We start from the raw sequence: 18,698 nt of genomic DNA on the forward strand, positions 1-18,698 counted from the left end.
AACCAGAGGAATGGTACTTGGCAAGCTCCTGATCCACACTTGTATCCCCAAGTAAAGCAAGGCCCAAGATCTAATGTGCCTTGCTAGATCTGCTTGCTTAATCGAGAGCCACCCAAGACAAGCACTGTCTTTAGCCACTGGACTGTTCTTGCCCTGAGTGAGGCCAAGATCAGCAATATAGGGATCCATCAGACCTGCCGGACTGGTTTTCTTTGGCTTCCCTCTGCTACTATTACTCCTGTGCATAATGAAAGTGAGCATGGGTAGATCTTGTTAGAAAACAGGTGCCTTCCCACTGTCCCTGATGGATGGTGAGTTCTCCATCCAAGCCCTTCAGATTTCCATTCGCCTTGAGCTAAGTCCTCTGGTGCTGAGGGGTCTTTGGAGATCACATATGCTATTGAAACTGAGATAAGTGATGGCTTTCTGCCTGGGTAGATTCATTTCTTGGTGGCTAACGAAATCACACAGTTGCCACAGAGAACAAGTCTGTGAAGAATGAAGCCGTGGAAACACATGGGAGGATGGGGTGGATGGAAGCTTGTTTTGGTGCTCTATAGAAAACGTTTCTTTCTTCACCTTTGGAAAACTGCACGATCCTATCCTGCTGTGCAGTGAGGACAAGAGCGCGATGAGGTGCACAGCAGCTGTTTGTTACCCAAAGAGCCCCAAAATCTTTGTATAATTGTGGTTACTGTGGCAGTTGCTGGGTGGTGATGCTAGCATTAACTTGCAGAGCATCGCCTGCTCTGGGCAAGACCGAGGGAGAGGCCTGTGTCCATTTGTCTGCGCATAGTGATTTGAAGGCAAGCCTCCAAGGAGGAGAGTCCACAGCCTCTGGGCAATGTGTGCCAGTACTCCGTTACCCACGCAGTGAATAACGTTTCCTGATGTTGAGATGGTTCCAATTTGTGCCCATTGCCTTTTGTCCTGACACTGAGCACCACTAAAAACTGTCACCTTTCTGGCTCTGAGGGCATATTGCTGACTCATGTTTAACTTGGTGTCTACCAAGACCCTTCACTCCTTTTCTACCAAGCTGCTTTCTATGCTTGCCCATGAGCAGGACTTCTTATTTCCCCCTGATGAACTTCACGATGTTTCTGTCATCTCATTTCTCCAGCCTCTTGAGGTCCCTCTGGATGGCAGCACAAGCCTCTGTTCTGTGAGTTGCTCCTCCCAGTTCTGTGTCAGCTGCAAATCTGCTGAGGATGTGCTCTGCCCCATCACCTTGATCAGTAATGACGTTATATACAGGACTGGCCCCAGTACTGACTCCTGGGGCACAGTACTAGTTAATTCTAATAACTACTGGACTTCTTGCCACTGATCACTTCTCTCTAGATTCATCCATTCGCCTAGTTTTTGACCCACCTTGCTGTCTCCTCACCCAACCTGTACTTCGCCTCTATAAAGGATCTTATGGGAGGCAATGTCATAGGCCATACTGATGTTTAGCTAGACAATATCCATGCTCTCCCACTAACTACAAGCTAGTCATTTCTTCCTGGAAGTATATCCACAGAAAGACAACAAATCGGGTCTAAAGATACTGATCAGTGAGCAGATGCCTTTAATATGAGGAACTAATAATCACGGGCTGGGATGTTGTTAGTGTTCAGCCACATGGGATGGTAAAAGAAAGAGAAGGATCTGGCAGGATAGGGATGATTTGTTACATGGGAAAGTTCCATTGGAGCCAAAACTGGCTCTTGATCCCAGGAGCTCGCTCGATACTTGCCCAACCTGCAGTGAGAATGCCCCTTTGCCAAGGCAGGAGCCTCGGCACCACCCTGTACCACAGCAGCCGGCGTGGGGAGGAGGAGGAGGAGGAGGTGGTGGCAAGAGGCAGCAGCCTGTTCCTGCCTGCCCTGGGGAAGCAGCCAGAATCTGCCCTACCTCCAGCACTGCGGTTGGGTTCCTCTTCTGCTGCACGCTTTGCCACTCCTTGATCCTTATGCAAGGTGTGGTCTCCTCCTCTCCATCCTTCTCAGGTACCCCGTTACCATTCCCATGTCACCTATTCCTTCCTTATGGGCTCTGACCCAAGCAAGCTTGCCAAGCAGCCCAGGACTTGTGTGGCTGTTAGACTTTGCCTTGGAATTGCGCACAAATAATGTGTGCTCCTGGTAGACAGGCTATTTTGGCTCTCCAGACAATCCCTGCAAGATGCTGAGCAGCTGAACCAGTTGAGAGCAATTAAAAGCCACTAATAACCATGCCAGCCTGGAGAGCTCTATCAGACTGTTTCAGTGAACCACTGTAGCCAAGCACTGGCAGCTCTGTAAGGCTTGAGCATGGAGACAAGGGAGGTGATGCAGAACACGGTCCCAGGACACTTGCTGATCACAAGTTAACATCCTTTGGCCTAATGCATTGAGGCTGTTGATTCAGCTGACTATGAGCAGAGCCCAGGAGTAGTGTGAAGCAATGCCAGGCCCTGGTGTTGCAGCCACAAAGTTTCAGAGGTGGAGGTATGAAGGATGGCACTGTGCTTCCATTTGCAACCAGAGAATGATGTGTCTGCACAGACTGAGTCACCTGAAGACTGTCACGTCTCATGAGATGAGTTGGCTGTACCCCTCCAGCAGAGCTTAGGCTATTTTAGCTCACTGCCTTGTAATCCACCACAGGCAGTCTCATGAACTGCCTTCCCTCAGCAGTTTCAGGGGTGAGAGGCCCTGGTTCATGGAGCAGTGCTGCGTTGTGACTCCCATTTGACCATAGGTTTGCCCTTGAGCCAGCATCGCCGGAAACCTATCTGCTGGTGCAAGGTTTTAAGCTGCCTTCTACTCAATTACCTGGATGGACAGCCTGATGTTGCTCAGGAGATGCTCAGGAGAACTCTCTCCAGAAGTAGTCTTTCTCAACCCCAAGGCCACTTTCCACTCACAGGTGTCATAGAATCATAGAATGACTTGGATTGGAGGGGAACTTCAAGCCCACCCATTCCCACCCAATGCTGTGGGCAGAGCTGCAACCCCCCAGCTCAGCTGCCCAAGACCCCATCCAAACCGGCCTTGAGTCTCTAGGGATGGGGCACCCACAGCTTCTCTGGGCAGCCTGTGCCAGTGCCTCACTGCTCTCTGAGTGAAAGATTTTCTCTTAAAACCAAACCTAAATCTCCCCTCTTTTAGTTGCCTTTCTCCTTTCTATTGCAACTATCAGCAACAGCTGCCTGTCGAGTTCCTTGTACAAATGGGGTGTGAGCCATGCACCCCTGCCACCATCCACTCCACCAGGCACCAGCTCATATCCTTTAAGATACCCAGAGGCCTCAGTGTTGGGCATGGCAAGAGAAAAAGAATGCAATTAGATAGAAAGGAGTTGTTGCCTTTGAAACTGTTTCTCATCATGTTCTGCCTGCTTCCCCCCCCAGCCCCACTCAGCAGCAGCTCACTCACCCATGTTTCCAGCTTGGGGCTGCTGGCAGCCAACAAGCACAGGGCTGCATCCCAGGGAGTGAACGGCGTGCAGTGCAGCTGCCAGCCCCACGGTACGGCTCCAAGTCACGGCTGTGCTTTGTGTGCACTTAATCAGCTCCATCTGGGCCGGCCTGCAGCATTTGGCATCATCCATCATGCCTCCCCTTACTCTGTGCCCAGCCACGGTGCCCCTCTCTGCCATAGAGTTTCAAAGCTGAAATCACCACTTGCCCACCCATCATTCTTTCTTTCAGGTAATGTGATAAGACAAGAAGTGATGGCCTCAAGATGCACCAGGGGAGGTTCAGGTTGAATATTGGGGAAAATTTCTTCTCCAAAAGAGCGGTGCTGAAGGCACAGGCTGCCCAGGGAGGTGGTGGGGTCACCATCCCTGGAGGTGTTCCAGAACTGTGTGGATGTGGCACTGAGGGACGTGGTCAATGGGCATGGTAGCAATGGGCTGGAGGTTGGACCAAGTGATCTTAGAGGTCTTTTCCAACTGAAATGATTCTATGATCTTGGTTTAACTCTGAGGGATACTCTCCTGTCCAGGGCTCTTCACATCCTCCCACTGTACTGTAAATGTGGCCAGAGCTCCAGTTTCCCAAAGTGGAAGCAGTGATTCTGTGAGGAGCTGGTCAGCATCCAGGACCAGTCCTCGAGAACATCCCAGCTGGCTGCCTCAGTTTAAAGAAGGCTGAGCCCTGTGTTTTGAGGCTGGCCTGACCCCAGCCTCTGTATCCCTGGGACCTGCCAACCTCTTCCATGTCCTCAAGAGAGGACTTGGGACCCCAAGGGTGGCTGGGACCTGAAGGGTGACCAAGTAAAGTCCTGCATGGGGAGGAGGCCCCTTTTAGCTCCCTACTGGTTTCCCTTCCCTTTATCCTGAAAGAACAGGCAAAGGGAAACAACCGCCTTTGTTTCTGTGCTGAGAATGGCATTTCTCCGTCCATCTTGTCAGGGGCTCACAAAGTCCCCAAAGGCATTGAGAGCCCTGGCACACAGCACACATCCATGCTGATGTTGCTATTGTTGAGAAGGGGTGAGACTATTTCTCCCTACACATTTCTCTCTAGGAAAGTCATGGCTGGTGCCTGCTCGCTCACAGACCTTCCTCCCCATAGCTTTTGTCCTGAACACGCACTAGCTTGGCTCTTGCCAAGGGGCGTGTTGGGGGTTGGCACTTTCTGGACCACTCCACAATCCTCTGGGAGACAGAGAACAGCATCTTTCCACCAAAATCGAGCTCAGAGATTCCTCATGCGGATGGAAGCAGGAGCCCAGCAGAGAGCATGCGCCACTCCAACTCCACTGTTGCACTCACGATGCTCCTTGCAGGGCAGGAAGAGCATTATAGCACCAGCACATTGCATGAGTACAGAGGCCAGGAGAATCTCCCTGCTTTTCACAGCTTGCTTTGGTGGGAATGGAAATATCGCATCCTGGTTGTCACCTGTTCTTGAGTAAGTGCCCAAGAGCCTGAAGGCTGTACCTCTTAGATGTCCGGGTGTTTTGAAGATAATCTACCCTACACAAGAAAACTCCTAGACTGTAAGATTTGAGACTCGCATGCACATGCAAATCTTGATGGCCATGGGGAAATGAGCATGTAGCTCCATATTTCATAGGCACCAAAATAGATTATTACAAGAGGGAGTGGAGTAAGTGCTTGTGTGAAGGTGACCTCTCTCCCACAACTGGCCAAGCTCTCCAACCACTGTTTCAGTGCGTTGGCACAGAGGAAAGTACATGCCCCATGGCCCAGTTGTCTATGGGCCATATAGGGCTCATCCAAAACAACTGATGGACTTACAGAATCACTAAGTTTGAAAAATACCACTAAGAACACCTAGTCCAATCTTCAGCCCATCCCCACCACGCACACTAACCATGCCGCTCAGTGCCACATCCGCATGGTTCTTGAAAGGAGGGAGAAGTCCCAGGAGAGCAGCACAGCCCCACCACTGCAATGCCATGTGTCCCTGGAGAGCACCACCAGCCCCACGGGGAGCCGTGATCCCCTTCTCATGGGTGGGAGCATCATGGGATGACGCGCCCCAGCATTTCCCACTGCCTCTGATCCGCGATAGCATCGGAGCACAGTACTTTCCATCCCCAAGCAGCACGTCTCTTCTGCCTGCCGTGCCTCAGGGAAGGGAGGCTGCCCAGCTGTGTCGAAACATTCTCCCATTTCAGCAGCTCATCCCAGTGCAGAACAGGCATCTTAGGAGCAGGAGAGCAATTGTTCCAACCACCTGTATGGCAGCAGGCTGTGCTATCCAACAGGGCTCAGGGCAGCCCTATAGAATGGGGCACGAAATGAGGGATGAGACTGGGACTTCTGAGGGAATGTCGGTGGGTCAAGAAGCATGCTGGCTTCAGTGTGCTTTAGAGTTTCATCATCCCACCAGCAAAGCTAATTCAAGTTCCCTTGCTTTGGGATCACCTTTGCAGGCTGCTTTGTACACACATCGTGGCTGAGTTTCGGTCCCATGGGTGTTGCAGGAGGAACGTGCCTGTATTCCATGAGCACGCTGCTCCCCAGCCTTGGCTCCTGGAAGAGCTGAAACCAGTGCCTGGGCTGCCTCAACATGTTCCAGCACGGCACCCATTTGCAATCTGCATATTAAACACAGCAAACAAACCTCTGCCCAGTGTGTCTCAAAAGTCACTCCTAACAGACAGCAACCCCAGACAGGTAATGTGCCTCAGCAGGTAGTTTAGGTTTGAAATAGAGTCAATAAATAGTAGATCTCTTAGCTACAGTGAGGATGCTGATGTAGGCATTGCAGCAGTGTTACTGCAGCCAGTTGGTAGCCTGCAGCTCTCCTGCACATCTGCACCCATACACCTGTGCCTCCTGCAGCACCTGTGCAGTTGCATTTTCTTTCCCTTGTATTCCCAGCACTAACGATTAGCCCGGGAATATTCCTCACAGGGTCATATTCCCTTTCTCTCCACCACTGGGATGATGCTGCAGGCCTTACGGAAATCATTAGCCAAGGTCCAGCCAAGTGGCAGCAGTGCTTTCCCTCTCGTCAGCATCTGCTGAGCTTGGAGCTCTGCTTTCAAAACATGTCACTTCTTAAAGGTCAGGATAGAAGTCTCTTCTGCAGTGTTTGCACAGCAGAGCAAAGCACGCTGCACCCCAACGCTTCTAATTTCTTCTTTCTTTCTGTTTATTCAGAAGTATTCATTTAAGGAAAAATGGAAATTGATCACAACATTCAGAATTTGATTTCTTGTTTGTTTGCTTGTTTTCAAAATAAGAAATATTATCAGCTTCAAACTTCATGTCAGAGTTGGACACCCCATCTGAGCTGTACCACTGTGAGCAACATAGAATCACAGAATCACAGAACTGTTCGGAAGGGACCTTAAAGCCCACTCAGTCCCAGCCTGTGTTGTGGGCAGGGCTGCCGTCCACCAGCTCAGGCTGCCCAGGGCCCCATCCAACCTGGCCTTGAACCTCCAGGGATGGGGCACCTACAGCTGCTCTGGGCAGCGTGTGACAGTGAATATCTCTGGCAAAACAAAACAAAACAAAATAAAATGAAAACAAAACAAACAAACAAACAAAAAAAAACAAATAAGGGCATCCTTTCCTAAGCCATCAGGCCACCTTTCCTTGGATTGCTACCCTGCTTGGGTTGCTATTCCTTTGCTTGCTACCCTGTGCCAGATGCTCCAAAAAACCAAAATGCAATGGCCTGAAATCTCTCAGATAAGTCACCTGTTGTGGGGTTCACGTCTGAGTTAATCAAAGGCTTGTCTTTTTTTTTTTTTTTTGGTACCATTAATATTTCTATCATCATTGGTGGCTTATCATTGTTGTGGCATACTAGAAGGCACCTAAACGGCATGAGCCAGCCATGCCCATGGATTGGCACAGCCGCTTCCCATCCATGACCCAGCAGCTGGCCAGGATGTTATGCCCATCCTGCAGCCTCACAGATGTCACTAGGAAACCAGGTGCAACAAACAGGCTGTGCCTGGATGGGGTTTATGCCCTGGGGGTGAGATGGAGCCTGATATGAGTGGCCAAAGCGTGGGTGGAGGTGGGGAGCCCCAATTTGGGGAACACCCCAGCAGCACTTTGAGGTGTGTCCAATACATCCCACTGTCATTAGCATGAGCAAGAGTCATCCATGCTTCCCCAAGCTGTAATTTCAGGCTCTCCCAGATAAGTTACAATGCCTAGACACTCTTTGATAACTTTTGCAGGGTTATCTTCACCACTGGGGAACAAATTTCCATTCTGATTTAATGAAAGCAGAGATCCTGGAGTCAGCAGGAGCAGGAGCCTAATAAGCAACTCTTAATCCAGGAAATTGGATGTGGTCGGAAACATTCCAGCAGGAAAGTTTGGGAGATCCTGCTGTGGCTCATTCCTGATGTGAGGCTCGGAGTCTGCAAGATAATAAATCCAAGTTTAGTGCACCTAATCCTGAATTAAAGAAAAACCACAGCCCACGTAACACAAAGTGGCTAAACAGGTACAAAGATGCTCTCCCTGTCTAAAGATGTGGAAATCACAGAGGGAGTAATTGCTGCCTAAAGAGGCCCTTGCCAGCTGAGGATTGATGTGTACAGGTGGACTTTGATCACGTAGTGCATAGGTTTTTCAGGCAAGCCCTTCTCCAGTCCTCCAAGGTTTAGGCTCAGGATGCCCTCAGACAAGTGTCTGACCAGGATATTTCTTTGATAGCTGCTGAAAGACTTTGGTTAGAGCCACCCAATAGCTCAACAACTTTGGGTTTTTTTTTTCAAGGGTAGATGTGGCACTGAGTGACATAGTGTAGAGTGGTCACAGGCATAGACCGATGATTAGACTAGATGGCCCTTCCAACCTTAATGACTCTATGATTCTATGATTCAACACAATGCTGAGCAGGTCAACCCTTGACTTGAAACAGCTGGACTCAGCCCTCAGCGCTCAAGATCCGTCTAGTTATGCTGATCCACAGCAATGCCTATCAGCAAGACCAGAAGGCAGTACCTACATTAAAGCTAGCTGCAGTGATGAAACTCACATTTTGCAATCATGCTTCCATCTTCATCCCAAGCTGAATTGCAGCATCTATGTTGGAAAGGGTGGGAATATCCATGAGAGGAACTGAGAACTCAATAAATGGTGTCACCTCAATATGGAGAGATCAGCATGGGTGCTTTCGGCATTAGAGGAGTGCAGGCAGAAAGCTGAGGCTGTAGAGGAAGAGCTACAATGAAAACCATGGGCAAACAGTAACAGATGGGGGTCTGATTCCTCCTACAGGAATGATGGGTCACAGCCAGAGTTAAGGGTTGATCTTAAGCCCGAAAGGCAGCAGCAATTGTTTGAGGATTGTCTGGGATTTCTCACCAAACAAGGGCAATTTGCAGTTTCCAAAGAGATGGGGACATTGTGCAAAGGAAGACTAGTGAGAGGGCAGTGAGCCTTCTCAGGAGCCGAGCTGTCTCTTAATCATGAAACCACAGATGTCTTTGGCCAGGACCTAAGCGGGATGCCTAACCTCTAGCATAGGACATGCTTGACACGGCCTCTCTTTGTTGTGATTTCTGGCCTCATGTTCACTTGTAAATACAAATTTGGTCAGCCCCTGTCACAGTAGCCTGCTCTCCCATTTCCCCTTCTCCTCACCCTGTCCTGCTTAGAGCACAAGATCACAGTTTGGAGAAGGCAGGTGCAGTTGTAGATATCACCTGCCTCACCCTCATAACCAAGGCTCAGGTGCTACTGAATTAACATCCCACAGACAGTTCTCCTTTCTCCTTACCTGCAGCTCCCTCTGGCCAAGTAGCTTGTCATGGCCAAGGGCACTGTTTGCAGCAACAGCATAAGGTCAACTCACTTCCTTTCACTTATATAAAGAAGACATCTCCTGGCTAGAAGGCAAGAGGAGAAGAAATTTATCCCACTGATGAGTTCCCACACAGCAGAATAAGCCTGTGCCACCAAAATCTGCTGTGACTTATACTCATCTTCCTCATCTCCATCTTTAGCACATCAAATGTGTTGATAATCAGCCAGGACATCCACTTGTTGGCTGACCAGCCAAACACTGATAAAGAATGAGGTGACTGGAGGTGACAGTTACCAAATCTAACTGTCCTGGCTCTGTCCTTCTCAACCCACAGTGGCCCTTCCCATGCCAATCCTGTCCTGAAAATAAAAGGCCAATACCTCTGCATCTTCAGTGCAGTGAAGTGGGTAGAAGTGCTGCCAGGAACATGGTGAGCAGAGACCTTCCTTTCCTTGAATTCATGCATGCCTCATAAGGACACTGATCTCCAACCTTTAGGTTTTGGCATCTCTCCATAGTGGCTTCAACCCAGCGGTAGGAAAGGAGACACAGCATTGTACCAGTGCTGGTAGCTCATGGCCCACAGACAAAGGGACATCCCACTACTCCCTTGCCTCCAAGAGTGGATACTCTGTTGTGCTAATGTCAGGCATTTTTATTCTGGACTCCTGAAAAGCCACTGGAGAGCCCTGGGATTCAAACAGACAAGCATGGGCCACCAAAGAGAGACTCGGTTCTAAAGGTCAAATTTCCTTGATGTGAATGCCCTTCCAGCATCTCCTCTGGGTCCTGGGATGGTATTCCCTCTCTTGTTGTTACCTGTTATCCATAAGCTAGTCTCTAATCTTCCCAGCAAGTTTTGGAGGAACATCCTTGGGCATGCATGACTCCTGGAGCTGATGTCTACCAAGGAGAGGTTACAGAGTACAGCTTCCAGAATCACTGCAGGAGACATGGAACCTCCCCATCATTTTTTAAACAGCCTCCCCCATGAGCAAATATCTAGAAATTTCCCTTCATGGTCCACTATTTCTTGCAAAGAAACAATCCCTCCTCATCCAGCCACTTGTGTCATAGTGTGCTCAGAGACCTGGCCCAAAAGCTGGAACAATTTTGTTCCCTCCTGAGCTTCAGAAGGTAGGAGGCTCTCCCTGCTACCTTTGCTGACATTGACGGCACCAACTAGAAGTACACAACAAGCCTCTGGGGTTCTGCATGACTGACTGGGGTGAGAGAAGTGGATTCAGTCACGTCCTCGGCCCTAAAGAGATGGAGAACCAGTGGGCCTCACAGAAAGGGAAGAAGAAAGCATTTCAGTGCATTTCTGTTTTGCCTCTTTTTTCTTCCTCTTGAGGAAATCACAGAGCGTCTTGTGATTTAGAGACAAATATGCAAGACAAGGAAAGATTGAAGCCACAGGCTTGGCCTGCTGCCTGATTTTTTTCCTCTTCTTTCAGCATAATTACAATTGAGCCATGTAGTAATTGGGTAACTTTTTCCAAAGGGATCCTTTCACCCAGAGTGAATCATGCTTGCCACAAAGGGTACACAAAGTGGAGGCAGCTAAAAGACCTATAGATCCCAGAGTTTATTATAACAGAGCTTTTTGCCCCCATCCCTCCGTTTCTCAGCTCTTCAAACGTACCTAGAGTAGTTGCAAGAGCCTGACACTGAGCTTTCTAGGATGATTCCTCCCCATTTTTCCAAGAGGACTCCTCCAGGCTTGCTGCTCCAACGTGGTTTTGAGGGAATCTAGGGATCTGTAGAAGTCGCTGCTTTCCCTTTTTTGGATCCTGTACCTACAAGAGCTGGTGGCAAGGTCTGGGTCAGCAGCTGAACAGCTCTAGGGGATCACAAGGCTTGCTGGTATGGCTGAAGCTCCCCAAATGCAACATCAGTCCTCTGTACCTGGACCATAGAGAGTTCCTGAGGCACTGTATACCCTCAGTGATATTCTGGCTCCTGGTTTAGCGGAGATGAAGAGCCCAGCCCTCAGACACTTTCTGCCAAGCCTTGATCCATCTGACCATTTTCCATGTGGGATGAAAGGCTTGGATAAAATACTCATTGTGAAACTATTTTCCATTGAGTTCATGGCCACACACAGCTGGATCTCTTCCTGGAGTGGCCAGCAGCCTCTTGGAAGGGTTGGGATTAGCATCCCGGAGAGGGGCCTGGATGAGGGAGGGAGGAGACATGTCTTCCCTTCCCCCAACCCAGCTCCTCCCACCTTATTCTCGATCCTATTGGCAGCTGGGGTTGGTGAAGGGCTGGCTCTAGTCAGCTCTCCATCTATTTAAAGGCAAGGGTGTGGTCCTGCAGCTACTTGCCTGGGACTTTTGCACCTTGGAAGAGAGGAGCATCAGCCTGCATAGCAGCACCATGTCTTGTGTGAGTAGGGAGGGAGTGGGAGGATGGAGCCCAGAAGGGTTATGGGGAAGATTTTGGCTTGGCAGCAGGGTGTGCTACCCTCTACCTGCTCATCAGTCCCTGTGTTGGAGGCTCTGTTAGAGCTGCATGTTCTGCTGGTGGGGGAGTCAAGATCCCTGCTGCACCTACTACAGAGGGGTGACTGCAATTTCTTGCTCAGTCTGGAGTTTGTTGTTTTTTTCCCCTGCAGGATTCCTCTGGGGAGATATGTGGGGGGTCCTTGCTGGATTGGTTCCTGAGCTGGGGTAACCTGTTTTGCAGAGGTTCTGCTCCAGGGAGGCAGCTGAAGTAGTATTTATTGCTTTCTAAGCGTCTTCTTTTCTGGGCTGCCCTATTGCTTGCTTCCTGGCTGCAGTTTTCATGAGTCACTCAGTCATTATTTCTTGTACAAAAATGCACTTCTCTAAAGTGCCCTTCTCTGAGTACCAAGGACTGTTGGAGGGATGCTTGTATCAGGGAAGTGTTTGCACTTTGATTTCTTGCAGTAGTCTGAGAAGGAATAATCAGGGAGTGCCCCAAGTGCAAATGAAACCTTAGTAGAAGAAAAAATTCTTGTGGTCACGCCAGGGAACAGACTGGGCAATGAGCACATATGGGTATGAGTAGTAGGATATTTCTTTCTGTTTGACAAAACGCAGAAAGGTGCATGCAAATTTCTTGCAAATGTTAAATTTTCAGGAAGTAAGCCCCTGGACACAAGGGAGTGGAATGTCTGAGCTCCTGGACCCGAGCAAGGTTTGAGGTCCAAATCCAAGCCAGGGGAACGGAGCGGAGGCTCCATCCCTACACATCCAGGTTCCTTGGGATGATATGAGACCCATACAGTACATGGGTGTGTTCAGGACAGAATGGGTGTGATGGGAGCTTGCAGGTACCTTTCACTTCATTGCCATGAAATATAGACACGTTGATGACAGCAGCAAAGAAGAAGGTTGGGAAATCGGGCACATGGTTTGTCTGATTGGAGTGGCTTCTCTGGGGTGTCCCATGTGCCTTGCCCTAGGGAAAGGGAGCGTCCCTGTCTCTCCCTTGGTCCAAGGCAATGTACTATACTGAGGCAGCAAGGAGAGCTGCCAAAACAAGTGAGCTAGCAGGTGCTGAGCTAATGTCTCTGCTTCCATGTTTAGCAGGGACCAGTGTGCACCAACTTGGGTCTCAAGCCTGGCCAGCGCCTCACTGTCAAGGGGATAATCGCACCGAATGCCAAAAGGTAAGCTGAGCTGTGCCACCCAGGTGTGGCCAAAACACCATGCTGAGTTGGCTTCTGCTAGTGAGGACAGAAGGAATCCCCTCCCTTGGGTGGGAGTGGAGCAGCTTTGAAAAGGGTTAACACCAACAGTGTTTCCCGGTGAGTCATTGCCTAATGCACATTGCAGACATGCTCTACTGCCAAGGGACTAAGCCAGAGCAGATGTGAAGCTCCAGCTGCACGCACTGGCAGCGACCACATCCTCTATAGCACAGAGTAAAGGAAATGGAAGCTCAATCTATACTGAGATGTGGCTTGTGACCATCCTAAAAAGCCACATCCTTTCCCCTGCATGAAGGTTGCCCAGGAGCACCATTTCTGTACTTTGCTGTCTTGGGCAGAACACTACAGCTCAAGCAGCTGGGGACATCTTGGGTGTTCTGGTGTCATGGATGCTCTGAGCCACAGACCCATGATGAAGCCAGTGGTAAAACTACTGGTCCCACTGGAGGTGATAGTGTGGTCTCAGGGTGTTCATCCAGTAGAGATGCCTCTTGTATGCTGGTGGGGAAGGAATGGGGAAAAAGTAGTGAGTGGACAGGTGCACGAGAAGTGCTCTTATCTCTGCAGGGATCAATGGCTGGGGCCCAGGGTTGGGGACTCTGCAGTAGTTCCCAACCCTCATGCAGCTCTGCTATTGGCAGGACTCCTTGTTAAGTGAGGTGGAGCCTGGAGTGCTGTACCAGCACTAGCGGTGTTCCAGGAAACATGTCCCAGCTCTTCCCAGTCCCTTTGAAGTTTGATACTGTCGGCGTGAAGCCTCCTGGGCTTTCTCTTGCCAAATAATATTCCTTCTCACTTCTCATCTCACTAAGAGGCCTGGAGGCAAGGTGGACAGCAGGCTGGGAAGTTGTTTCCTCCCACTACCATTGCAAGACGCTTTGGGATAGCTAATGAGATGGTAATTACTGCAGCTGCCTGCAGGGTGGGGAGAAGCAGTGGCTGTCAGGCAGGGTGCAGCACCAGCTAACTGTTTAGGGCTGGAAAGAACGCAGTGACAAGCAGCTTCTAGGGAGCTGGTTTGGGTGCAGAGTAACTCCATGTTCAGGGCTGCACACTGAACCTCGGCACTGTCAGCTGGGCTTGACAGAACAGACCTAGACTCAGTGTGCAGCATGCAACATGGTGTTTGTCTCCTTTCTTTGCAGCTTTGTGATGAATCTGGGCAAGGACTCAACCCACCTGGGACTTCACTTCAACCCCCGCTTCGATGCTCATGGTGATGTGAACCTCATTGTGTGCAACTCAAAGAAAATGGAAGAGTGGGGTACAGAGCAAAGGGAGACAGTCTTCCCTTTCCAGAAGGGAGCTCCAATAGAGGTACAGCTTGGGATACACTCTCCGTATGTACTGTACTCTGAGCTGTCTGTACAGGGGGTGGCTGGCTTCTCCTGCTTGGTCAGTGCCACCATCCAGATCTCTGAGCAGTGGCAAAGGGTGGGAATCAAATGTGCAAGCTCTGTGTAGCTCCAAGAGATGTTACTGTTGAACTAAGCAAGGCATAGGCGTCACTTGGAAGACTAGAACGCTCCTGCTGCTGAAGAGCAAGCTGTGCTGCTGAGCGTGTTCACTCTGAAGAATGGGGAAGGCTTGAGGGTATCCTGACATAAGTTTTCTCTGACTTTTCCATTTGTTTTGCAGATCACTTTCAGCATCAACCCAAGCGATGTGACTGTCCACCTGCCAGGCCACCAGTTCTCGTTCCCCAATCGGCTTGGTCTTTCTGTCTTTGACTACTTTGATACACATGGAGACTTCACACTCCGGTCTGTCAGCTGGGAGTAACTCCTCACATCTGTCTCAAAATTTAAGAAAAGAAAGTAATCAATAAATGTGTTTTCTTCTACTTGGTCTCAAGGATTAACCTTTCTTATATCACAAACCTACAGGGTTGGACAACTGGGGAACCTGGGATGGTAATAACTTACTGTGTAGGAATGTCAGATGTGGGTGGGAGTGATCATTGGTCCTCAAAGTCATGGTGGGAAAGGGGAAGCTAGGTTGTGCCAGGAGCATAGGAAGTAAGAAAGTGAAAAGCCCAGGAAGAGTCTGAGTGGGAAACAGTGTTAGGGCCAGATACTGCTGTGGGGGAAAAAAGTGGAAGGGTACCTTTGTCAAAGCCACTGACTCTTTCAGTCTGATGCTATGTAAAGCTGTAAGCAGCACTGAGTAGTGCTGCTGGGAAGGCTGTGCCTTGATAGAAGAATGCAATCTTTAGGACCTTACTTCTGGGCTGGGCCACAAGCAAGGTGAAGGACGAACACTTTGATGTCCTACAAAGGTATCCTGCAGGCCTGGCCAGGCTGTTTCTTCCCATTAGGCAGCTGCAGAGCAGCTGGTGCACGGGAGCTTGTTCCTAAGGCAGCAGCACCTCCCATTCTTTTTCCATAATTCATGAGGATTTGCCAGATGCTGTGTCTCAGGGACTCATGCAGAGTAAGATTCATCTGCTAGGAAATGTGGGCTGGGGAAGAGAAGCTAGACTTTTGGGATGGGAGGCAGGAATACTTGGGGTGTACAAGCAGGTTGAGGCTCTTAAACCAGATCTCTTGAAGCCTCCTGTTGTTCAATGCCAGTCTGCTCTGTACAATTGCAGCTTGCTCTTTAAGGCTACGTCTGTGATAGTAAAAACAGCATCTAGTATTGCCACCCTTCTCTTGAGTCTCTGTTCTCTCAGCTCTGCTGCTGGATAAGGCTGTCTTGTCTGGGAATAAGAAAGTTTAGCTGTATGGAATTGAGCTGTGCTGGGTAAGATGGACTCAAGATGTAAGACAGTTTATGTCACTGAAGTTGTCACAACCTGGGGTACATTCAGCAGGACAGAGGGTCCTTGCCCACAGCAGGGACACAGTGCTGGTGATAGGCTATTTGATGAGCTCTTATGAAGGGCAACCTCACACATAGCACAACGTCTTCAAATTGCACTTGGGATTCATTTTTCAGAAAGATTCCTCAAAAATATTGGTGAGAGTGAGGGGAAGGAAATTGAATGAAATTTTCACCACAGGCTGGGGATGAATCTTATTCAGGTCTCCTGCTAGCGTGGCTGCTTCTTCATGTGACTCACAGCTCCCATGATATTTGTGAGTCACTGTTGTCTGGGCTCTGTTACAGCTCTGTCCGTTGCCTGAGAGGCGGTGAGGGTGGTTGAGCTCCTTGGAGATATAATTAAGGCATATAGATGCTGACTGCACCCTTTCACCCACTCTGGCCTTGCATAGGGTGAAGGCTGGAGGACTCCTCACACACGCCAGAACTGGGATCCCTGGGAAGAGCATCCTCAAGCAGTCTTGCAAAAGGCACGAAGGAGAACACGCCAGGTTGATGACAAGGATGGAACACACCACAAGACAGCACATAAGACAGCACTTTTATTTCATTACTCAACCCTCGCAAAAACCTGGGTGATATCCCTCACTCAGGGCATTGCTTGTCACCCAGGGCTCCCCCTGCTATTCCCCATGAGCCCCAGTATTTACACAAAAGCCAGGAAGGTGCTATGGCCTCCTCGTGTGCTTGGGATGCCGGCGGTAGCTACTGGCTAGCAGGGTATAGAGGAAGGGGTTGATACAGCTGTTGCCATAGGCTAAGCAAGTGACACCAAAGTTGAGGTAGGCCTGGGCAGTAGGGCCCATGCCTATGCCCTCATGCTGGTACAGCCCGGCCAGTTGCCAGCCCCAGAAGGGGAGGAAGCAGGCCCAGTAAGCCACCACAATGGCAGAGATCCTGGAGGAGAGACGCTGGGAGGGAGCCCGGCCGGCCGCTGACAGTCCCGGGTGCCAGGTGGAAGAGCGGTACACCCGGACCAGGAGGGTGTAGACAACGATCAGCACCACACCGGGCACCAGGATGCTGGTGGCAAAGAGCACCGTCAAGTAGAGGCGGAAGGCTGCTGGCGTCCACGTGGGGATGCAGATGCGCTTGTTGGGACCATCGCCCTCCCGCAATTGGGTCATTGCCATCATGGGGGCTGTAAGCAGGAAGGCAAGGAGCCAGAGGATGGCACTGGCTGGCTTGCGGTAAGCGCTGCCTGCCCGCCTGGACCGCAGCGGCCTGGTTACTGCCCAGTATCTCTCCAGGCTCATGGCGGTCAGGAGGAAAACGCTGGCATGCATGGTGAGGAGGTCCAAGCTGAACAAAAGCTTGCAGCCCACATCTCCAAAGAACCAGTCATGGGTGAAGTAGGTGCAGACCACGAAGGGGATGGTGGAGAGGTACAAGAGGTCAGCCAGGGCGAGGTTGATCACATAGACCCCCAAGGAGCCTGCCGAGCGGCCTGCCACTTTGCCAGAGGCCACCAGCACCGTGTAGATGTTCCCCACCATCCCAATGAGGCACATGAGCAGCAGCACTGTGCCCAGAGGCCCTGTCACTGGGCTGTCCCCTCCTAGGACACTGCTGATGTCGTCCTCACCGCTGCTTTCCTCTAAGAAGCTGCCACCCTCAAGGTCCTCTCCAGGCGTTACATTGATGAGGGAAGAGTTGCAAGACATCTTTGGGGATGGAGTGAAAGAGCAATCAGGCTGCTGGAGACCCCCTCCTTCCTCCTGCTTTTCCTGCTTGCTGTAGGGGACACAGTTACTTCTAACAAAAGCAGCCAAGGAAGGGATGAATGGCACAAACTCAGCAAACCTAAGTCTCCAGAGAAGTCTATTCCTCACCTCCAGCCATCCAGTCTATTTTGCCAATCTCGTTCACCACAAGTGCCGTCTGCTGGTTTTCCTCAGGCTGAAAAAGCAGCACCTTTTCTCCTTCAAGACTGATAGGTGCAAAGAAATGTCTGCAAGACAAGAAGAAATGTCTGTCTTCTTCACCAGCTCCTCATTTGTTGCTCCTCCAGTATTCGCTGGGCAGAAAATCAGCAGACTCTGGACAAGTGCATTCCTCCTTCTCTCCAGTCTCTGTGTTCTCTCAGCTCTGCTGCTGGGTAAGTGTCCCCCCAGCCCAGCCCTGGAGAGCTGCCTTGCCCACTGCACAGGAATTTGTCTGACTCAGCTTCACACACAGGTGTGAATGCGGTCCCAATTTGTACTGAGCTGCTAGTCACCAGCCGAGGAGACAAGGGGAGCTCCTATTTTAGAAGATACATTCCTTCTTCCCCACTGCCTTCTTCCTTCTCTCCTCCTTTTTTTTTTTTTTTTTTTTTAACTCTCTTTCTTTTCCCCATTCCCTCTTGCTCAGTCTTCCTCCTTTGAAGGAAGATTTAATGAAGGATAAGACTTCTGAGTCTGGCAAGAGGGGAAAAACAATTGAGGCTCTAAGAGAGAAACAAGGATCAGCCCTGAAAACTGAAAAAACTGATGCTGCCCCCTGACCCTTAGCTAAGCTAAGGTAAGAGGGCCTGCCCCGCACTCAAGGCCAAAGATCTCCTGAGGTGCAGTCAATGCATTTAGTCCCTAGTCTTGCAATCACAGACTCCCACAGACCACCAAAGATCTCCCATTCTTATAGCCTGGCACTCTCCCACCCTTGTCATTAGTAACCATCAAGCTCCTAAAGATCAAGGGGCTATTTATTTCAGTTCCACTCCTTCCTTCCTTCCTCTCTCCAAAGGCCACCCTCCTCCTCCTCTAAGATCTTCTTCGCCTGCCTCGCAAGAGCAGGAAGCAAAAGTGTGTTGGGCAGCACTGCCTTCTACTGGAGTATCACAGTATGACATTCGTGCTGCAAGGCCCTTTGTGCCAACCACTGCCCTGCTCTCTTTTTCCCACATCTGAGCTTCGTTTGTCTTAGAGAGCAGACATAAGACTTCCCTTATACACTACTGCATAAATGTATATTACATATACA

The 18,698-nt window shown here is 50.1% G+C and overlaps 1 protein-coding gene and 1 pseudogene across 2 annotated transcripts; one reads left to right on the forward strand and one right to left on the reverse strand.

The window, feature by feature from the left end:
* Positions 1-11,611: 11,611 nt before the first annotated feature.
* On the forward strand, positions 11,612-14,693 carry LGALS1 (galectin 1; the record flags this gene model as incomplete). The annotated part of the gene is made up of 4 exons (XM_079549474.1): positions 11,612-11,620; positions 12,787-12,869; positions 14,057-14,228; positions 14,550-14,693. 4 exons carry the CDS (start codon positions 11,612-11,614, stop codon positions 14,691-14,693), a joined length of 408 nt encoding a protein of 135 aa, XP_079405600.1.
* Positions 14,694-16,405: 1,712 nt separating this feature from the next.
* LOC306949196 (urotensin-2 receptor pseudogene) lies at positions 16,406-17,401 on the reverse strand (annotated as a pseudogene). Its single transcript has one exon. The product of its transcript is annotated as a urotensin-2 receptor pseudogene (transcript).
* Between the last annotated feature and the right edge of the window lie 1,297 nt (positions 17,402-18,698).

The sequence above is a fragment of the Tetrao urogallus genome, assembly GCF_951394365.1.
Source record: "Tetrao urogallus genome assembly, chromosome: 1".
NCBI classification, from domain to species: Eukaryota; Metazoa; Chordata; class Aves; order Galliformes; family Phasianidae; genus Tetrao; species Tetrao urogallus.